Source organism: Nothobranchius furzeri, chromosome 14, assembly GCF_043380555.1.
Source record: "Nothobranchius furzeri strain GRZ-AD chromosome 14, NfurGRZ-RIMD1, whole genome shotgun sequence".
In the NCBI taxonomy this organism is placed as follows: Eukaryota; Metazoa; Chordata; class Actinopteri; order Cyprinodontiformes; family Nothobranchiidae; genus Nothobranchius; species Nothobranchius furzeri.
This window is the reverse complement of record NC_091754.1, coordinates 17807324-17824138: the sequence shown is the minus strand read 5'-3', so window position 1 is coordinate 17824138 and position 16815 is coordinate 17807324. Positions and strand designations below refer to the sequence as shown.

Here is a 16815-nt window from a genome sequence, read left to right as displayed (position 1 = left end):
TGAGTTAGCAGCTCAAATCAGTCTTTTCATTGTAGAGCTTAATATGATGTTGTGTTTGACCATTTAACAGGGCTCCTGGGCCATTTAGAGCCCCAACAATGTTTCATAAGTTATTGAGCAAGGGTAGGGAACCTTGGTGCCGGAGGGCCGCTATCCAGCACATTTTAGAGGTTTCCCTGCTTCAACACACCTGATTTTAATCAGCAGGTGATTATCATGCTTCTACAGAGCCTGGGAGCTGCTGAACAGGGGAATCAACTGTGTTGAAGCAGGGAAAACCTCTAAATCATGCTGGACAGCGATTCTCCAGGATCAGGGTTCTCCTTATTAGAGGCTCAAATAAATGTTTTAAAATGAAAAAAGTTGTTCTAGGACCCCTTTAATCATTTCTGTAAATTCAGTTCAACTTGGTGTGTTTCCCAGTAATGGTTATTTGGATTCTGAGACTATGCCAGAGATTTGAGAAGACATGCATGAAATTGCATATTTGGGGCAACAAATCCAAGATCATTTGAATTTGCATTTTAAACATCAAATCGTAAACTAATGTACTTTTGTATTTAATATTTTTAAACACCATATTTATCAGGAGATGGAACTCCATAATTCAGAAGCAAATGTTAAGAAACTGTGAAAATCCAATTCAATTCAGTTTATTTGTATATCGCCAATTCACAACAAGTCAGGTGTTTGAATTGAACCTACATATCAATGCATAGAGTTCAGTTGATTATTCCAATTAAGTCAATAGCAGTTTATGAAGCAGCTCCAAACTCCATTATTTTTTTTAAATAATTATTTTCTGAAAATTTGCTTAACCGTGAAAAAAAATAAAGATTGGTCATAAAAACTGTTTTCTAAGGATTTTTTGCATTTTATAAAATATTGTCTATTGCCATGTCCCCCTATTGGCCAAAGACTCATTGGGAAACCCACCATGTTGGAATGAAAAGGAAATATTCTGGTTTACTCATTTTGCTAATGTCACATATTGCTTCAACGTATTTTCTCACGCAAAAAAACCCAAATTGGTCCTGATTTTGTTTCATGAATAAAAATACTTTGTTACTCAAGTTTTATATTGTGAATTAATTGTTTTAACATCATTAATCAACAGTGTTGCCATTCTTTATCAATCAGTACAAATAAAACAAAATTACAGAAAATTTGCTGTAATTGTAACATTTAAAAATACACACACCTTTGGTCTGCAGAAGCTGGAACTTCTGTTTTTTGTGAATAAACTGTAATTTTAGGACAGTAAAGTTTACTAAAATGCTGCTCTGTTTAGTGCATTTGCAGTTAATTATTTACTGCAGTCAAACTATTATGGGAGTCCCAGTGGAAGAAGCAGAACAATGGACGGCTGAACTGGTTTGGGGTTGGGTTCAAAGATTACATTCCTCAGATTTCTGCTGACACACTTCCTGCCTCTCTTCTTACATCATGTCCAGCTGCACAGGAAGAGAATGGAAACAAAGATTTGAGCTTAACGAGTTTATAACCAAGGCCTGATACTTCCTAGCACAAAAATGGCATTGAATGTAATTCATTTAGAAGAAAGGTCGTCTATGAATGGAGTAAAAAAACACTTACCAAGTCATCAACATCTCCGGTATCTTCAGCTGGTGCTGCAGCTGCCTCCTCTTTCTTTTCCTCAGCCATTAGAAACTAGACACAAAGCAGACATCAGTTAAGAACAAGGACAGATCCTCCTGAGATTACTCAGTCTCAAATGTATTTAGGTCACCTGATTAGCTTCGTTTTTCGAGATGGTGCTTCCATCTACCTCGTCCTTGCTGATCAAAGTCACAGCGTCTGTTCCATGACACAAAGAACTCTTCAGTGGGATCTGCTGTAACTAAAGCACTTCTCTGCTCTAAAAGGTATAATTTAGGAGGAGGCTCGCAGCTCTATAGAAAGAAGCTTATTGCACCTTGAACAAGCAGGTCCCAGATGACCTCGAGGCCTCTGCTGGGAATGCTCCTTTTCAGGGACCGGAGGTAGCTGTTGAAAAAATCAGCATTCCCTAGCTGAAAAAACATAAAACAGTCAAACTCCATTTAAGGGGCTAACATAAAATAATTGGCATCAGTTCAAAACACAAGAAAAGAAACAGACTCTTTAAGGGACAGAAGCTGACGTATGAACTCCTCCTGCGTTCCCAAACAGCACACAGTGAATGTTTATTTACCTTGACAGACTGCTCTCTAAAAGCCTGGATACAGGTGATGCTTTTCATGTAGTAGTGCGTGTTCTTGTTGCCAAGCAACTGCTCTATCCTGTGAGTCAGCTGCTGACAGACTGAGAGGACACAGGGGTCAGCAGAGCCAAAGAGAAAAACATTGTTACCGAGGGCTGAGTGTGAGTCATGGTGCTTTATAATACAGAAAGTGGTCCGTTTCACGGAGAAGGAGCGAGATCTCACCCTCCCCAAATGGTAGAGTCTTCAGCCGAATCAGGGCGCGGAAGTCTCGACCTGGATCGACGCTTCCCACCTGGTTAAAGTATGAACTCAGTGTTTATTTAAGATCCATCTGTTATAACCAAGACTTTGTTGGGTTTTTTTTTTGTTGGGATAGTATCAGCCGGTTCCTGTAACACTTACAGAAGTGACAGAGCCTTCGGAGATGTCTGCCAGGTTATACTCCTCCTCTTCCTCCTCATTTTTAGCTTTTTTGGCATCTGGCTCCTCAGAGCTGAGAACAAAGTTAAAGGGGTCTTATTATTTTTTTTTTATATGGTCGATACCAGATGTGCTCAAGAAGTTCTTTGCACTAAATCCTCTCAAATAATAGGATTTCAGCAGTTTTATTCTTGACTATTTCAGTACCTTCCACAATGACCCTGTCACTTTAAGATAACAAGCTGGCCACACCCACCCACCAACCACTCAGGCTGCTATAAGCTTAGAAGCTCAGATATTTCGGAGTAGAGCCACTGCTCCTCCAGCAGTAGCTCTGTCTTCACATGATGTGATTCTATTTTAATTTCTCCTTTGTGACATCACAAAAGAGGACTTTTTGAAACTGCTCGTTTTAGGCACATGATGCCTAAAACCCTAACACTGACAGAAAACAGATGGACTTTTTTCACATTTGGAGTGTTTAAAGAAGTAGTAGAGACCCACATGGCCGATCAAAAGGATGCGAAATATGAGTTTTGCATAGTACGTCTCCTTTAAGGTTAAACTATTTCAGGAGATTTTTTAAGAAGCTGTAAAAACTTAAATATAGGGTTCTAGCTTAACATTTCTGATTGGTTTAATATGTTTTAATAGACAACTGTAGCAAAAATCCACCCCACACTGAAACCAAACGTACTCTTTATCAAAAATCTGAGCGCTTGTCTTTAGTTTCTTTTTCTTTTCGACATCAGTGAGAGGAAAAAGCTTCTTCATCTCCTCCAGTTGAGCTTGGCAGCGTTCCTTAATGACTCCAGGGCGATCGAGAGCAGCCTCCAGCCACGGCTCCATGGGAGGAAGAGGCGAATCAGGATTCACCGCTCGGTGGTGCAGACACTTGAGGAATAAAGAAGAGGTGAAATCAACACTCGCCGAGGAAGAAGAGGCCCTGGTTGAGTATTGTCAGATAACAGTTGTAGAAAAGTGCCATTAAAATATGTTTTTATTAATTAAAAACTGAAAAGATAGTTAGAGAACAAACTCATCTTTAAAGTTTAGCTCCATTTGTGCAGGGATGACCCGCTCTGATTGAAACAAATCTGTTTCTAAAGGAAAAGGGGTCGTACAGCCAGACCCGAAGCACACAAGTGATTCTACTTAAACAGAATTAAAATACGACAGAGTCAAACTAAATTACAGATGACAAAATAGACTAAAACAGCTGAAGCAAACTAAATGTTTAGACATTACTGCTAAAGAGCACACAGATCCTTCAATCAAAGGTCCCAACTTTTGTCATTCACATTTTAGAATCAGTTGTGCAATTTGGGGATAATTTTTGTGATAAAACCATTTTTGATGTTGTTTTTATGCAGTACCTGGAAGTGCCTCTGGAAGGCAGGATTGGGGAGGTGGTGAGGCTTCAGCAGGTCTCTTTCCTCTTGATTCTCGTCTCTTTCCACCAGCATCATGGAGTCGATCAAAGAGTCTACAGCTGACAACTGTGTCTCTAACCATGAAGAAAAAAAACTTCAATAAGTGTTATTTCTCACCTAAACATTAAACAAAACCGGAGGTACCTTTTAAAAATCAACCCGGTCTGTAGAAACAAAACTACATCATCTGAAACCACGCAGAGTGGAAGGGCGTGTCCATAATCTTCTCAGAAGACAAATATGCTCTAAACTCACAAAAAATGCTAAATGAAACTGATCTTGGTTCAACTAGATTGAAATTTTAAAGCAGCCAGAATATTTATAGATTTAATTGTTTAGATTTCTAGTTTCTGGTAAAGAATCGTTTTTAGCATGTCAGACATGTTTGTCTGTGCAAGTAGAAGAGGTAGACGGAGTAAAAGAGACTTCACTTTCTGTTCTTGGAAGAAGTGGACCGTAAAAATGTGAAGATAAAAACAAGTGTGTGAGTTTGAGAGTGTAGCAGTTCCTTCCACGTGTGAACAGATCTTTCTTAAGAGCTGTGAAACCGTACCCGATGGAGAGATCTTCCTGTTGTTTTCCAGAGAAGGAAACAGAAAGTGTCTGAGGTCTTCCATGAAGGGCAGCTGGACGTACATCAGACACTACAGAAGGAGAGAAGAGGGAGTTTAGCTCTGATCCTCCACAGGAGAGGTGTACGTGATCTCACCTCATAGCTTGGTTTGATACACGGAAACGCAGCGCCCACTTGAGGGTTGCTCCGCCGGTCATAGGCGTATCGTACAATAGCCGCCATTTTGAGTTCATCCAACGCACGGATGAGAGCCGACAGAGCCACTCCGGCATGCTGCTCAGAGACACAAACACATCAACAACAGGTCTCTCTCCACGCGAGGTCTCTCGCCGTCTACTACCTCATCGTCTCTGGCAGCAAATATCTTCACAACCTGGTTTCCCATAAAGTGATGGCGAGGCACCTAAAGATGAGGGGGAAAAAGGCTGAAATTAAATATTTATAAGTTTTAAATCAAATGTTTAGTCGTGTAAAATAGGTGCAATACCGAGCTCTGTTTGGTGAAGCCCAGAACAGCAAAGCACTTCCCATCATGTTTGTATTTCATCTGATCTTGATCGACTTTGGAGAAGGGGACGATGTCGCTTCCGTAACGAAAACCTACAAGGAAGTTATCAAGAGTGGGAACTTGAGTTGACTTCAGGAAGTTAAGCATTAGATTTAAAAGTGTCACCTTGAATAATGTCCTCCTTCATCACTTCTGTTTCATTGTCATCGTCCAGGCAGTAGACCGTCTCTCTCTTCACATCATCCTTCTTGCTGGATTGAGCATCAACGGTTACCCACATCTTCTTCAGCCGCTCCTCGGTCACCTGGTTTTACATCGCAAACTGTACTGAACGAGTATTTTAACAATAAATCAATCAAAGCAATAGCATGTTTTTATTTGGAAATGCTGCATTTTTCTGTACAGCTGCTTTTTCTGAGCACTTAATGAATCAATGTAAAAAAAAGAACGCAAGATTATAATGAAGCTACCCTCAGGGTGAACCTACTGCTTTGTAGCCGACGATGCGGATTGACAGAGAGCTGCCGATGGTCAGCTGACAGGGCCAGGCCATCGGTCTCCTCTCGATGCGTTTAAACATACACAGCTGCTCGATCGCGTTCCTACAGCAGGATCAAAGCAAACAGAGGTGAAGTCATGCAGCATGATTAGAGGCTGGAATCGATACGTTTTCATCAATATCAATGGCATTGTCGATGTCGATTCAGTCTGTCGATTCAATTCCTGATCAATTCCAGAGTAGTTCAATAGGTGGCCAAAAAACTAACTGCACACGGCCTCCTGCATTATAACCCTCGGGTTATTTATGGTAAATAATCAATTGTACCAGTTATTGGTTGGGAGGATCTTTCCGAATGTTTTACGTTACGCTCCCTGCGAAGGCAGAGCCATCTTCTTCTTTGGTGCAGTGTTACTGTAACTTTTGCAGAGTGGGAAAAATCTCAGCACAGGTCGGAGTTTAGTCGCTGGAGTCTGCTAGCGTGGAGAAGTATATTTAAGGCTAATGACGCTAAGGTGATGGGCAGCGTTAGTTGATTAGTTACCTGCAATATTAACAGGAGAGGACGTGCGAATGTCACCGCGGCATTGAAATTCACTAGTCTGTAGCAGGTCAAAACACGCCATTAACTCTAAATGATCGCGTATTTTGTGCCCAAATTATTTTTCCTCGCCATGATGAAATATCTACTATTCAATTATTGCAATTTACCATCTTGTCATCCTTTCTGGTAAAGTATAACCAAACTTTCGAGTGTTTGTGCCGCTTACACCATGTTTCTTGCTTCTGTAGGCTACGCAACGTGCGTGGTGACATCATTCGCGCCGACTGGAATTGATAAGGGGAACTGTTTGCAAAAGTGGCGAACGATTCTTAGGAACTGAAACAAAAAAGAACCCGATGTCGATTCCATTGTTTACTTCTAAACCTAGACAGAAGGAAGAAATCAGAACCAGAATAAAACAATAAAAGAACTTTAACCTGAATGTGTACACCTGTTCCAGACCCTCCTCCTCATCCAGACTAAGCATGATGTGCTTAACCATCTCCAGGCTGTTCTTCTGCTCTCTGGACAGACTTTTGCCTGGAACAGCTTCGCCAGGATCCCTTCCGTCTTCGCCTCCTTGGCCTTCGTCATCAGCCGCCACAGAAAAAGGCAAACTGCAAATCCAAAAGATGTGGTTAAAGACAAGTAAGCTGTAAAACAGAATCAGCGTCATCAGCTCTTCTTAAGTTAACTGTTACTCAAATAATTTAAAAATGTGTTTTTAAAACAGAAATGTACAGACTGCTCAAATGAAACAATTCAAGTGATACATTTATTACAAAACCAAAATATTAATTTTGCTTAAGTCTCACAAAAATTGCAGGGTGGTTCCAGCTTGCTTCAGGTTTTCAACAATAACATCCAGGTTGTCTGAACTGGCCTGAGTATTCAGGTCAGTCAGAACAACGATGTTACAGCGATCGTACTTCTTCCCCCTTTAAAAAAAACACAGTCATATACAAATCTCTGAATTAGTTGTTGCTAGGACCCGACCGATATATCGGCCGGCCGATATTATCGGCCTATATTGGCGTCATTAACAGTATCGGCCAAAAAAACGGCCAACATGGCCGATATTGCGCTACCTATCCAGCAGATGGCGCCAGCTTTATGAACTCATGTTGTGTGGCTCTACTCCTTTAACTTTGAACACTAATTATTGTTTTGGAACTTTTTATTTATTTATTCTTATTTATGTTTCTTATGTACAATTATTTCCTGTCCAGGGTGAATAAGTTCACCAAGTTAACTTCCTCAGAGTGTTACTTTGTTACAAAGCACACGTATTACGTTTTACTTCTTGCTGCATTTTTATTATTTTAATATTCTTACAGGGATCTTCTGTCCATTAACTTGTGTGTGTTGTTGTTAGATTCCCCAGAGTTAGCGAAGCCAGAAAAAACATTTTGTAACCAGTCATTTTAGCATACAGCAATGGAAGGGAAGGCTTGCATTCACCTACATATAAAACACTACAGTGTATGTGAATTCACTTACATTGTTTTATGCTAAACTAAGAAAACCAACTGCTGCCAGATCACATTGGGCTGGTTATAAAATGCTTTTTCTGACTTTAACTCTGGGGAATGTTAGTTCTCGTTAGTTGTGTCTCGTTCTGGGGAACGAGACACAATTTTACTGAGAGGTGGAATATTCCTTTAAGTTAAAATGTATTTGTGGAAACCACAGTTTACAAGAAAAACTTGAATGTTAGATTTATGCTGTGACTGAGTTTGTGTGTTCTGTTGTTTTTGAGATCTGCTAAATAAATCGTATTTGCATTACTTGGAAACCCCAGTGAGTTATTGAGACAGTTCTTTGGTGTGTAAGTTCTCTATTAGCATCAAAAAAGCATAAGTTTGCATCAAAAAGGCAGAGAATGAAGGGTTTAAGCTTAAGAAAAATTTTATTTCTTTTTTTGTGAGAGAGATTTATCGGCCATTATATTGGCTATCGGCCTTTGTTAAAAGTTTTATATCGGTATCGGTCCCAAAAAAAGCATATCGGTCGGGCCCTAGTTTTTGCTTTTTATGCACTAACAGGATTTTCAAAAATAAACATGCAATTTCTTACTGCGTGTGTGTCCGAAGAAGATCCATGCAGACTACAAGAGCATCCAGCCCTGTTAAACATTAGTTAAGGAGAGAACGACCAACTCAACAATAATATAATACAATAATATATTTGTGATATCCACAGTGCTCAGCATAAATGAGTGTTTGACAGAAAACCAAAATACTCCCACAAATGTGGGCCATTGATCGGAAACAAGATTTGTTAGTTTTCTCACACACAAAAGAGATTTTCCTGACAAATCCATTCAAGCCCATGTTGCAAAAATGAGTACACCCTAATTACAGTTTTAGGAGAAAAGCCACACTTAAGACTACAAAATTCTAATTAACAGCCACTGAACCACAGGTGAGTCTAATGATTAATTTAAGAGGTGTCCAGCAGACAGGTGACTATAAAAGGGCTTAACAAAGAAAAGCCTTTCCCATTTCATGCTGTCAGCAACGGCTCCACGTGGAAGAGAAATGTCACAAAATCTGAAAAAGGAAATCATTTCTTCACACAAACAGGATGAGGGCTACAAGATCAGCAAAACTTTACATATCGGTCAAAATACTGTGGAAAAAGTGATCTGAATATTTAAGAAAGGTGGCAGAGCAAATAACTTACAGATGTCAGGACAACAATGGAAGGTAAAACCAGGGGTCTCATTTATCAAACGTTGCGTAGAATCATTACTAAAACCGTACTTAAGCTCAGCAAAAAAAAAAAAAAGTACTTACGCCAAGCAGGTTTGTGATCTATCAAACATGGAGTACGCACAGCTGCACGCAATCTCCGCTTCATAAATCAGAAACTATCTAGAAAGGTTCTCAGCTGCTTTTTAGTCACATCCCGCCCTCACCACGCCCACTCACTGCCATAAATAGTGAATGCAAAGTGCCTTTTGGATCTCATGCATATACATAAGACGGTTGTTGCAGCGCTCCGCCAATGATGATGGCGACCGTAGATCAAGGCAGATCAAGGAAGCGCAATTTCACAGAAGCAGAAATTTAGGTACTTGTGGGTGAGGTGAGAAATGAAAGGAAGTGCTTTTGCAAAACAAATAATAGAGAATCTATGGAGTGGCACAGCGTTGCTGAAGCCGTCAATGCTGAGTTCTTCAGAGAGATCTGTGGCGGATGTAAAAAAATGGTCCAATCAGGATTCGATCCCCAAACTCCCAGGTGAAAGTCACGCGTGCTAACCAGCCAGCCAAACAGAGATCTCCCCTGTCCAAGTAGCCAGGGTGCATGATCAATCGGGCCACAGTGACAGGACACACACACACTGTCACAGACGCATGACATTCTGTCTCAACCTGTCCCCCTGCTCATATTCTGCATTCCGTATTCTGCGCTTCAGGCTGTGTGCGCGTGTGTGTGTGTGTGGGGGGGGGGGGGGTCCTTGTTCTATGTGAAAACGAAGCAGTACAAGTGATAATGCTGCAGGATTTCCTAATTTTATCCTTCTCAGCAGCAGCACTGCAGGTGCTCTCCATGTCCAAAATGTACGTAAGCCAGGTCCTTAGTCAACTTAAAGTTGAAGGAAGCCTCTCCTAAAGCCCACGCAAAAAAAAGCACACCTAGGATTTACTAGGACTCATGCTGAAAGAGGTGAAGACTACTGGGACTCTATACTCATGACAATGATCCAAAACACACATCTAAAGCTACTGTTGCATTTCTGAAGAAGAACAGGGTGAAGATGATTGAATGGCCAAGTATGTCTCCTGATCTGAACCCAATGGAACACCTGTGGGGAATTCTGAAGCAGCAAGTAGAGCATCACTCTCCATCCAGCATCCAGGCTCTAAAAGAGGTTATCCTTGAAGAATGAAAAAGATAGATGTTGCAATATGTCGCCAACCTGTTCATTCCATGCCTAGAAGACTTGGTGCTGTCCTTGAAAATCCCAGTGATCATACAAAATACTAAATGTAGTCGTTTTTGTTGCGGGGTGTATTCATCTTTGCTTCAACCAATTTTACTAAAACAGAAGATTTATTTGATCCAAGTAATATTATTAAACTTAATTTCATGTTATGAAGTTAAACAGTGCAATAAAACCCAGCCTTGTGAAAATTATGAAAATTGTTATTTTGGTCATTGAGCTACTGATTAAATGTACACTTTTTAAAGGGGGTGTACTCATTTATGCTGAGCACTGTATATACCCTGAAACTCTAAGAATTACTGATCAAAAAGGAAACAGTCAGCCTGCTGATTCTCCGGTTGGATTTGATGTTCGACCTCCATCAGAAGCTCAAAGTCTGGTACCACGAGGGGACGATGCACCGTGATGTTCTCATACTGGCCGTCTTGGCACAAAGGGTTTTTGGTAGAATCAGTGCCAAACAGAACTAAAGCTACTTCATCTTTAGTTTCTGCAAAAACCTGAAAGACAACAAAAAAAAAAACTCATGTAAATGCTGGTGAAGATGACATCAGTAATTAGTTTTTTGGGAGCTGTGCTCCTGTACCTGGCGCTGGAAAAACTTCTGGATGACTTTTTTGGCCAGTTCAAAGGCAGATTCTTCACCTGGAGCTGAGTTGGACATGGAGAAGCCCACATCCATACACAGCACCAGAGCTGACTACACCAAAAATAATACAGAATTTACAATCACTTTCACGGAAGTAGTTAACAACACGAATAAAAACCAGTGGTTTACGTGCTTCAGTCGTTATTTTCTCACGATGGTGAGAAAACCTCAGTATGGCGCGTTGTGTAAATAAACTGGAGCGTGACAGGGTCGGTGTTTAGTCTCAACATGTCTCAACAGAACGAATGGGACATAATTTATTCTAATAACAGTCTAATGTTTTTATTCAGCATAAAAACATAAATATCATCTGTATACAACCGCTTATTTAAGGAACATACAAAATGTCGAAGGACTAAAACAAAATTACTTACTTTGGAACCTGCCATCCTCTTTTCCCTCTTTCGTAGACTGCGTGCTACTCTATTATGGCTCCGGAACGAAACAGCAGCTCTAAAAAACTTTACCCCCCTAGTTTGTTCTGCTTGTTTTCTCAAGCAGTAAAACGCGAATCTGTTACGTTTTGTTAAATGTTTATTAAACAGTAAAAAAAAAAAAAAAATATATATATATATATATATATATATATATATATATATATATATATATATATATCAAAACCGTCCAGACCTTTTCTGTGTTCCTATGCCTGATAAATTTGGTCAATCAAGAATTCAGATGTAGAACATGGGTTTGAATAAATAAATAAATGTGAATTTAAGTAAGATATATTTTATTTATTTGTCGATTTATTTTGTCTATTTAAATAAAATAAAATGGAAAATAAATGAAAATATATATACTTGTTTGTTTTATTATTTTACCTAATTTTTTACTGTACTTATTTACTTATTTGTAATATACATATTTTTAATAAACATTCATAAGTATATACATATATATAATAAAATGTATAAGTATATTTAGTAAAAATACACCTAATTTTATAGAATCTTTTTTATTTTTGTTCTTGTGGATTCACAATAAGTTATGTGGAATACAGATTTATCTTCAACCACATCAGTGTTTCAATTTACAAAATAAAACTAAATATCCAACAGAAGTAATCCATAAATGGTTAAATTACCCCAAACTTTCCATCGTTTGACCTATCATGTCTTTAAATCATCTGACCTTTCTAAATCTGTCTCCATCAGCTAAAATGATTAAGGTGCAAGAGTGTAAAACACCTACAAATGTATACAAGGAATAAATGTATAAAATGAACGTAAAGGACACATAAAACGTGACTTGACAACAATCTGAAATACAAGAACAAAATACATATTTCCAGTGAAAACAACACAAGTATTTTCAAATCACACACAACTGTGCAGATGAAGTTTTAAACACAAAAATGTAACAATCAAGTTTTTAAACTCCCCAAATATCTGATCCTTTTAAAGACATGAGGGGATGAAACATTTAACATCTGATTAGCTTAGCGCTCCACATATTGACCATTTGTGCGAACGCAACTATCATCTGATTAAAGAACTTTTCAAAGTGACTTTTTAAGGCTATATTTTTTAATAAAGAAATAAAAATCCCAAACATTGCTTATTTTTGCAGCAAATATCATGTATATTCTAATTTCCCCAGAGGACATTTTAATTTGTTTGATCTGTTATTACACCATGTTGCCAGGAATGCAAACATTATGTAAGCCAACACCATGAGACATGTTCAAAATAATAACAGAGAATTCTGGATTAAACTGTAATAAAGTGTCATGTTCTGTGTCCCCTTGGTCCCCAGCCCCCTCCTGTTTGTCCTCTGTGTTCTCCTCATGTGCCTCCTGGTGTTTTCCAGCTTCTCAGGTCTCTCCAGTCACCCCTCTGTAGTTTTATTTTCTATAGGTTCAGCTTTTCATTTTATTAGTTCCCTTTAGTGTTTGTGTCCTTCCCCACTTGTTAATGTCTTCCTTACTTCTATTGTCATTGGTTGTTTATCTTGGCCCTTAGTTTCTAGGTTTAGTTATTTAGTGTTTTTATAGGTTATGTCATCTTCCCCTCTGCTTGGTTTTCCCTTCCCATGTAGTTACACCTGTCACCTGTTCCCCTGATTGCTTTCCACTGTGTTAAAAGCCTGGCTCGTCCTTCAGTGTTTGTTGGGTCATTGTCATATGTGTTGCGTTGTTCATTCCCCTCTCGAGTCTCTCCGAGTCCATGCTCATGTGTGAGCTTAGTTAATTTAGAGTTTTCAGGTTTTTTGAGTGTTAGTCTTAATTTTGTGCCTTGGACTTTTCAGCACACCCTCCATAAATAAAGGAATTGTTTTTCTTAAAACCTCTCCTGCCTTTGAGTCGTTCTGGGTACTCCTGCATCCTGGGTCCAACCTCCTCTCCTAAACGTGACATAAAGTATGGTGCGGTATGGGGGCCAAAATTAAGACTACTGCCCAGCAGCAGGAGGCTATATAAATTCTGAAGCAAACTATTGATCTGATCAATGATGGCGCCGGTAACTGAGAGGGTGGCGCTGCTTACTGAGAAATAGCACCTTTACCGGCGTTACTACTAGATACGCTAGGGACTAGCAGACCTCGGCTGGTCATTGACTGGTTCACACACTCCCTCTGCTGTCTGTTAGCATGGAAAGGCTAGCGTTAGCCTGGACAGGCTGGTGTTAGCATCGGAGAGGCTAGCCATTAGCGTGCTTAGGCTGGCCACTAGCTGGATTTCCTACCTCCTTGACAGACCATTAGCATGGATAGGCTGGTGTTAGCATCGGAGAGGCTAGCCATTAGCGTGCCTGGGCATGCCACTAGCTGGATTTCCTACTCCCTTGACGGACCTTAAGCATGGATAGGCTGGCATTAGCATCGGAGAGGCTAGCCATTAGCATGTCTCAGAGAGTCACTAGTCAGCTAGTGGCCAGCCTAGGCATGCTAATGACTAGCCTCTCCGATGCTAACGCCAGCCTATCCATGCTAATGGTCCGTCAAGGGTGTAGGAAATCCAGCTAGTGGCCAGCCTAGGCATGCTAATGGCTAGCCTGTCCAATGCTAATACCAGCCCGTCGAGGCTAACGCTAGCCTATCCGTGCTAATAGACAGCAGAGGGAGCATGTGAACCAGTCAATGACCAGCCGAGGGCTGCTAGTCCCTAGCGTATCTGGTAGTAACGCCGGTAAAGGTGCTATTCCTCAGTAAGTAGCGCCAGCCTCTCAGTTACCGGCGCCAGGTTATCATTAATCAGGTTGGTAGTTTGCGTCAGAATTTATATAGCCTCTTGCTGCTGGGCAGTAGTCTTAATTTAGGCCCCCATACCGCGCCATAATAAAGTAGTTATGATGAACACTTCCAGAGTCCCAAACAAAAGGTCAGAAGTCTGAGGTTTCTAAATGTGTGATGCTTGCAAACAGCCTCGTCACAGAGTGGCTGATGTTGTGCTCAAGATGCAAATTATCACCATAAAGAAAACGTCCAGAGTAAGCTGCAACAGCAGCAGAGGTTGTTGGGCAGATTCCAGTCCAGCTTCGGAAACGCTGATGTCATTGGAGAAAGGTTTAAGAACAGATGAGTTCAAACGTTCCCAGTAAATTGTATAACAGCACCTTCAGTCAGGATGTGCAAGCCGAGGCCAAAATACTGAGAAAAGTCTCTAAATGTGTTGATTACATCCTGGTGAGAGGAACGTGTAAACCTGACATCATGCTCATAGTTCAATAATATTATTACATAAGGATAGTTTGGGCAGTGTTTAAAGAGTTTAAGGAGCAGGAAGTTTAATTAAATAGCTAAACATCTAGATTGCTTCATCCGTAGCTTTCAGCAAGATTTCCACTTTTAAAAGAAAGTCTTTAGTGTCTGAAATCATTTTTCAGGAACATGTCTCGAAGCTCGTTTTAATGATCAGAATATGTGCCATGATTTCACCCTCTGCTGCATCAAACCGACGACGTCTGGGCCAGTTCGCTGGGCGCCTTGCTCTGCAGAGTTCCAGAAACAGTGTCCGAGTCGAGCAGCTCCACGATGCTGTAGGGCGAGCAGTCTTCCAGTCCCAGCTTCCCGCAGGCCCAGCCGCAGAATCCTTTCTCCAGATCTCGCACCGCCTGCCACCACTCACCAAAGGCCCAGGACACCTGCACCACAGCAGAGTACAGGGCCAGCGACAGCGCCAGGGGCATGATGAGCAAGGGGTAAAAGATGATGAGGAAGGGGCAGATGGTGATCTTGTGCCAGAACGTCCGCTCCTCGTTGTACACCAGGAAGACGTTGTACCAGGTGAGCGTGCCGTAGTAGAAGGAGGTGATGAAGGACAGGATGAAAACAACAGGAGCACAGGAGATGCTCCACAAGATGACGTGGGGTCCCTGACACGCTCCTAAGCTGCAGGAGCGTTTGGAGCCTTCTCCCGCCTCGCACTCCGCATCCAGACGCTCCTTCGACTTGGCCAATTCCCTGAGTTCCCTTTCTGTCAAAGTGACGTGTATGTCCACGACCTGACCCTTCTTCTTCCCTCGCGTGATGGTGCCAGTCAGGGTCACGTAACGGCTGTCTGGAGGAATGCTCCAGCCTCCTCCTGTGCATAAATACCACCAAACATCTATCACTAAATCCTCCTCTTTCATCACATTCATCTCTAATAATGATTAATCTGAAGTTTTAAGCCAGGTCCTCTTGGAGAGTTTGGCCTTCTTACCTTCTCCTGTGGGTGTGCAGAGGAACTTTGCTCCCTCCTCAGTGCTCCTCTCTCCTCCCTCCTCACCACTCTGGTCCTCCCCAGGCGCTCTCTCCATCTCAGAACGAAACACGATGATGGACTCCGGACGTGGTTCTTTCTTCTTCCTCCTCTTCCTTCTCATTGAGGGTTCTGGTTCCCCATCGCCTGCATGGTTCCCAGATACGTCTGATCTTAAGGAGGCCATCTGGGGGCTGCCCTCCCCTTCAGTCTGAGCCTCATCTACCTGTGCCATGGTTTCTTGCAAAGAGGCAGGTGATTTTCTCTGATTTGCTTTGATGAATAAACACACAAATATAAACAGAGAGAAAGAGAGCACAGTTATGAGGAGCTGTAGTATAATCCTGAATAGTCATCCTGGCCCAGATTTGAGTTTTTTTCCCCTGAATGTGCTGATGTTGACTGATTGCATCTTTAAATATGATCTTTTCCCATCTGGATGAACAGGGAGGAAAATGAATGTAGCAAACCAAGCTTGGTTTGGTCAGATAAAGGTCGATTTTTATTTTATTTATTTATTTTGTCGAAAAGCTGCGAGCTCAGGTTTGAACATAAATTTGCAGAATAGATAAAAACTACCCGATCATAGATGGCCTAGTGTATTTCATTAAATGCATACTTTCCTTTGGAAAGGATCGACAAAGCAACCCTTTATACATCTGATCCCCTCCCATTTAAATCCCACCCATGTCCGCTCTTCTTTTGTCTGCAAACCGGCGAATGTGCAACGCTGCTTCTTTTTTCTCCCGATTAAATGCAATCTTACCTTTTTTTTTTAATAGAAGATCGCTAAATAGAAACCCTGAGCCGAGTGAGAATAAACCGCCGGATCTATCAGTCATTTCGCAGGAACAACACATCTGAGCGTAGTGCTTTTTGGCCATACAGATGCGCTACGCAAAATGGTTTCTAGAATACCACTAATCCCGCCTCCACGCAAATTGTTGAACGCAGATCATTAAAATTGATTTGTTGAGTTTTAGTAGTTAAGTATTTTGTATATGTGGAGACATTTTGCTTTTGACATTATTTAGACTATGCTGTAAACATAAATTAAAGACATGCAATAGTTTTAAGTGGTATGTTTTATTTTGATGGTAAATGCAGGAAGTGCGTTGAGTTGGTCAACGCTGCCTGTATTTCTGTCCAGCAGAGGCCGAAGAAAATCCGATGATTGATCAGTTTTCTATTCAGTTTATCTAAATAATACATATAAATCCCTTTTAGACAGAAAACTTTGCTAGAAAAAAATATAACAACACTAGTTTCCAAAAGCATTTAGAAAAGAAAAGATAGGGAGTTGCTTCCCTCCAGTGTCTAAATGCGGGTACTACATTTTTGTCC

General features: G+C 40.8%; 2 protein-coding genes across 2 annotated transcripts; both read right to left on the bottom strand.

Annotated features, from left to right (window-relative positions):
• Positions 1-1106: 1106 nt before the first annotated feature.
• On the bottom strand, positions 1107-11228 carry xrcc5 (X-ray repair complementing defective repair in Chinese hamster cells 5). The gene is made up of 21 exons (XM_015966669.3): positions 11162-11228; positions 10725-10838; positions 10455-10638; positions 8261-8309; positions 7000-7122; positions 6622-6801; positions 5629-5743; positions 5307-5445; positions 5121-5233; positions 4974-5036; positions 4769-4906; positions 4613-4703; positions 4003-4133; positions 3324-3520; positions 2609-2699; positions 2429-2498; positions 2195-2304; positions 1937-2033; positions 1751-1818; positions 1597-1671; positions 1107-1454 (listed from the first exon to the last, which is right to left on the bottom strand). Exons 1-21 carry the CDS (start codon positions 11174-11176, stop codon positions 1440-1442), a joined length of 2178 nt encoding a protein of 725 aa, XP_015822155.1. The 5' UTR covers positions 11177-11228; the 3' UTR covers positions 1107-1439.
• Positions 11229-14617: 3389 nt separating this feature from the next.
• On the bottom strand, positions 14618-16391 carry tmem169b (transmembrane protein 169b). Its single transcript, XM_015966670.3, has 3 exons — positions 16238-16391; positions 15433-15744; positions 14618-15312 (listed from the first exon to the last, which is right to left on the bottom strand). The coding sequence occupies exons 1-3, from the start codon at positions 16353-16355 to the stop codon at positions 14678-14680; spliced, it is 1065 nt and encodes a 354-aa protein (XP_015822156.1). The 5' UTR covers positions 16356-16391; the 3' UTR covers positions 14618-14677.
• Positions 16392-16815: the final 424 nt, after the last annotated feature.

What these genes read in the sequence shown, in the direction of transcription:
- xrcc5 (XM_015966669.3), bottom strand. An exon ending in CTTCTTCGGACACACACGCA is followed by an intron (nt 7,123 to 8,260) that starts GTAAGAAATTGC and finishes TTTTTTTTAAAG; the next exon opens with GGGGAAGAAGTACGATCGCT. An exon ending in GTATCAAACCAAGCTATGAG is followed by an intron (nt 4,704 to 4,768) that starts GTGAGATCACGT and finishes CTCCTTCTGTAG; the next exon opens with TGTCTGATGTACGTCCAGCT.
- tmem169b (XM_015966670.3), bottom strand. Translation starts at nt 16,355, where the DNA reads ATGGCCAAAAAGCACTACGCTCAGATGTGTTGTTCCTGCGAAATGACT. An exon ending in TCTTCTATTAAAAAAAAAAG is followed by an intron (nt 15,745 to 16,237) that starts GTAAGATTGCAT and finishes TATTCATCAAAG; the next exon opens with CAAATCAGAGAAAATCACCT. An exon ending in CTGCACACCCACAGGAGAAG is followed by an intron (nt 15,313 to 15,432) that starts GTAAGAAGGCCA and finishes ATTTATGCACAG; the next exon opens with GAGGAGGCTGGAGCATTCCT.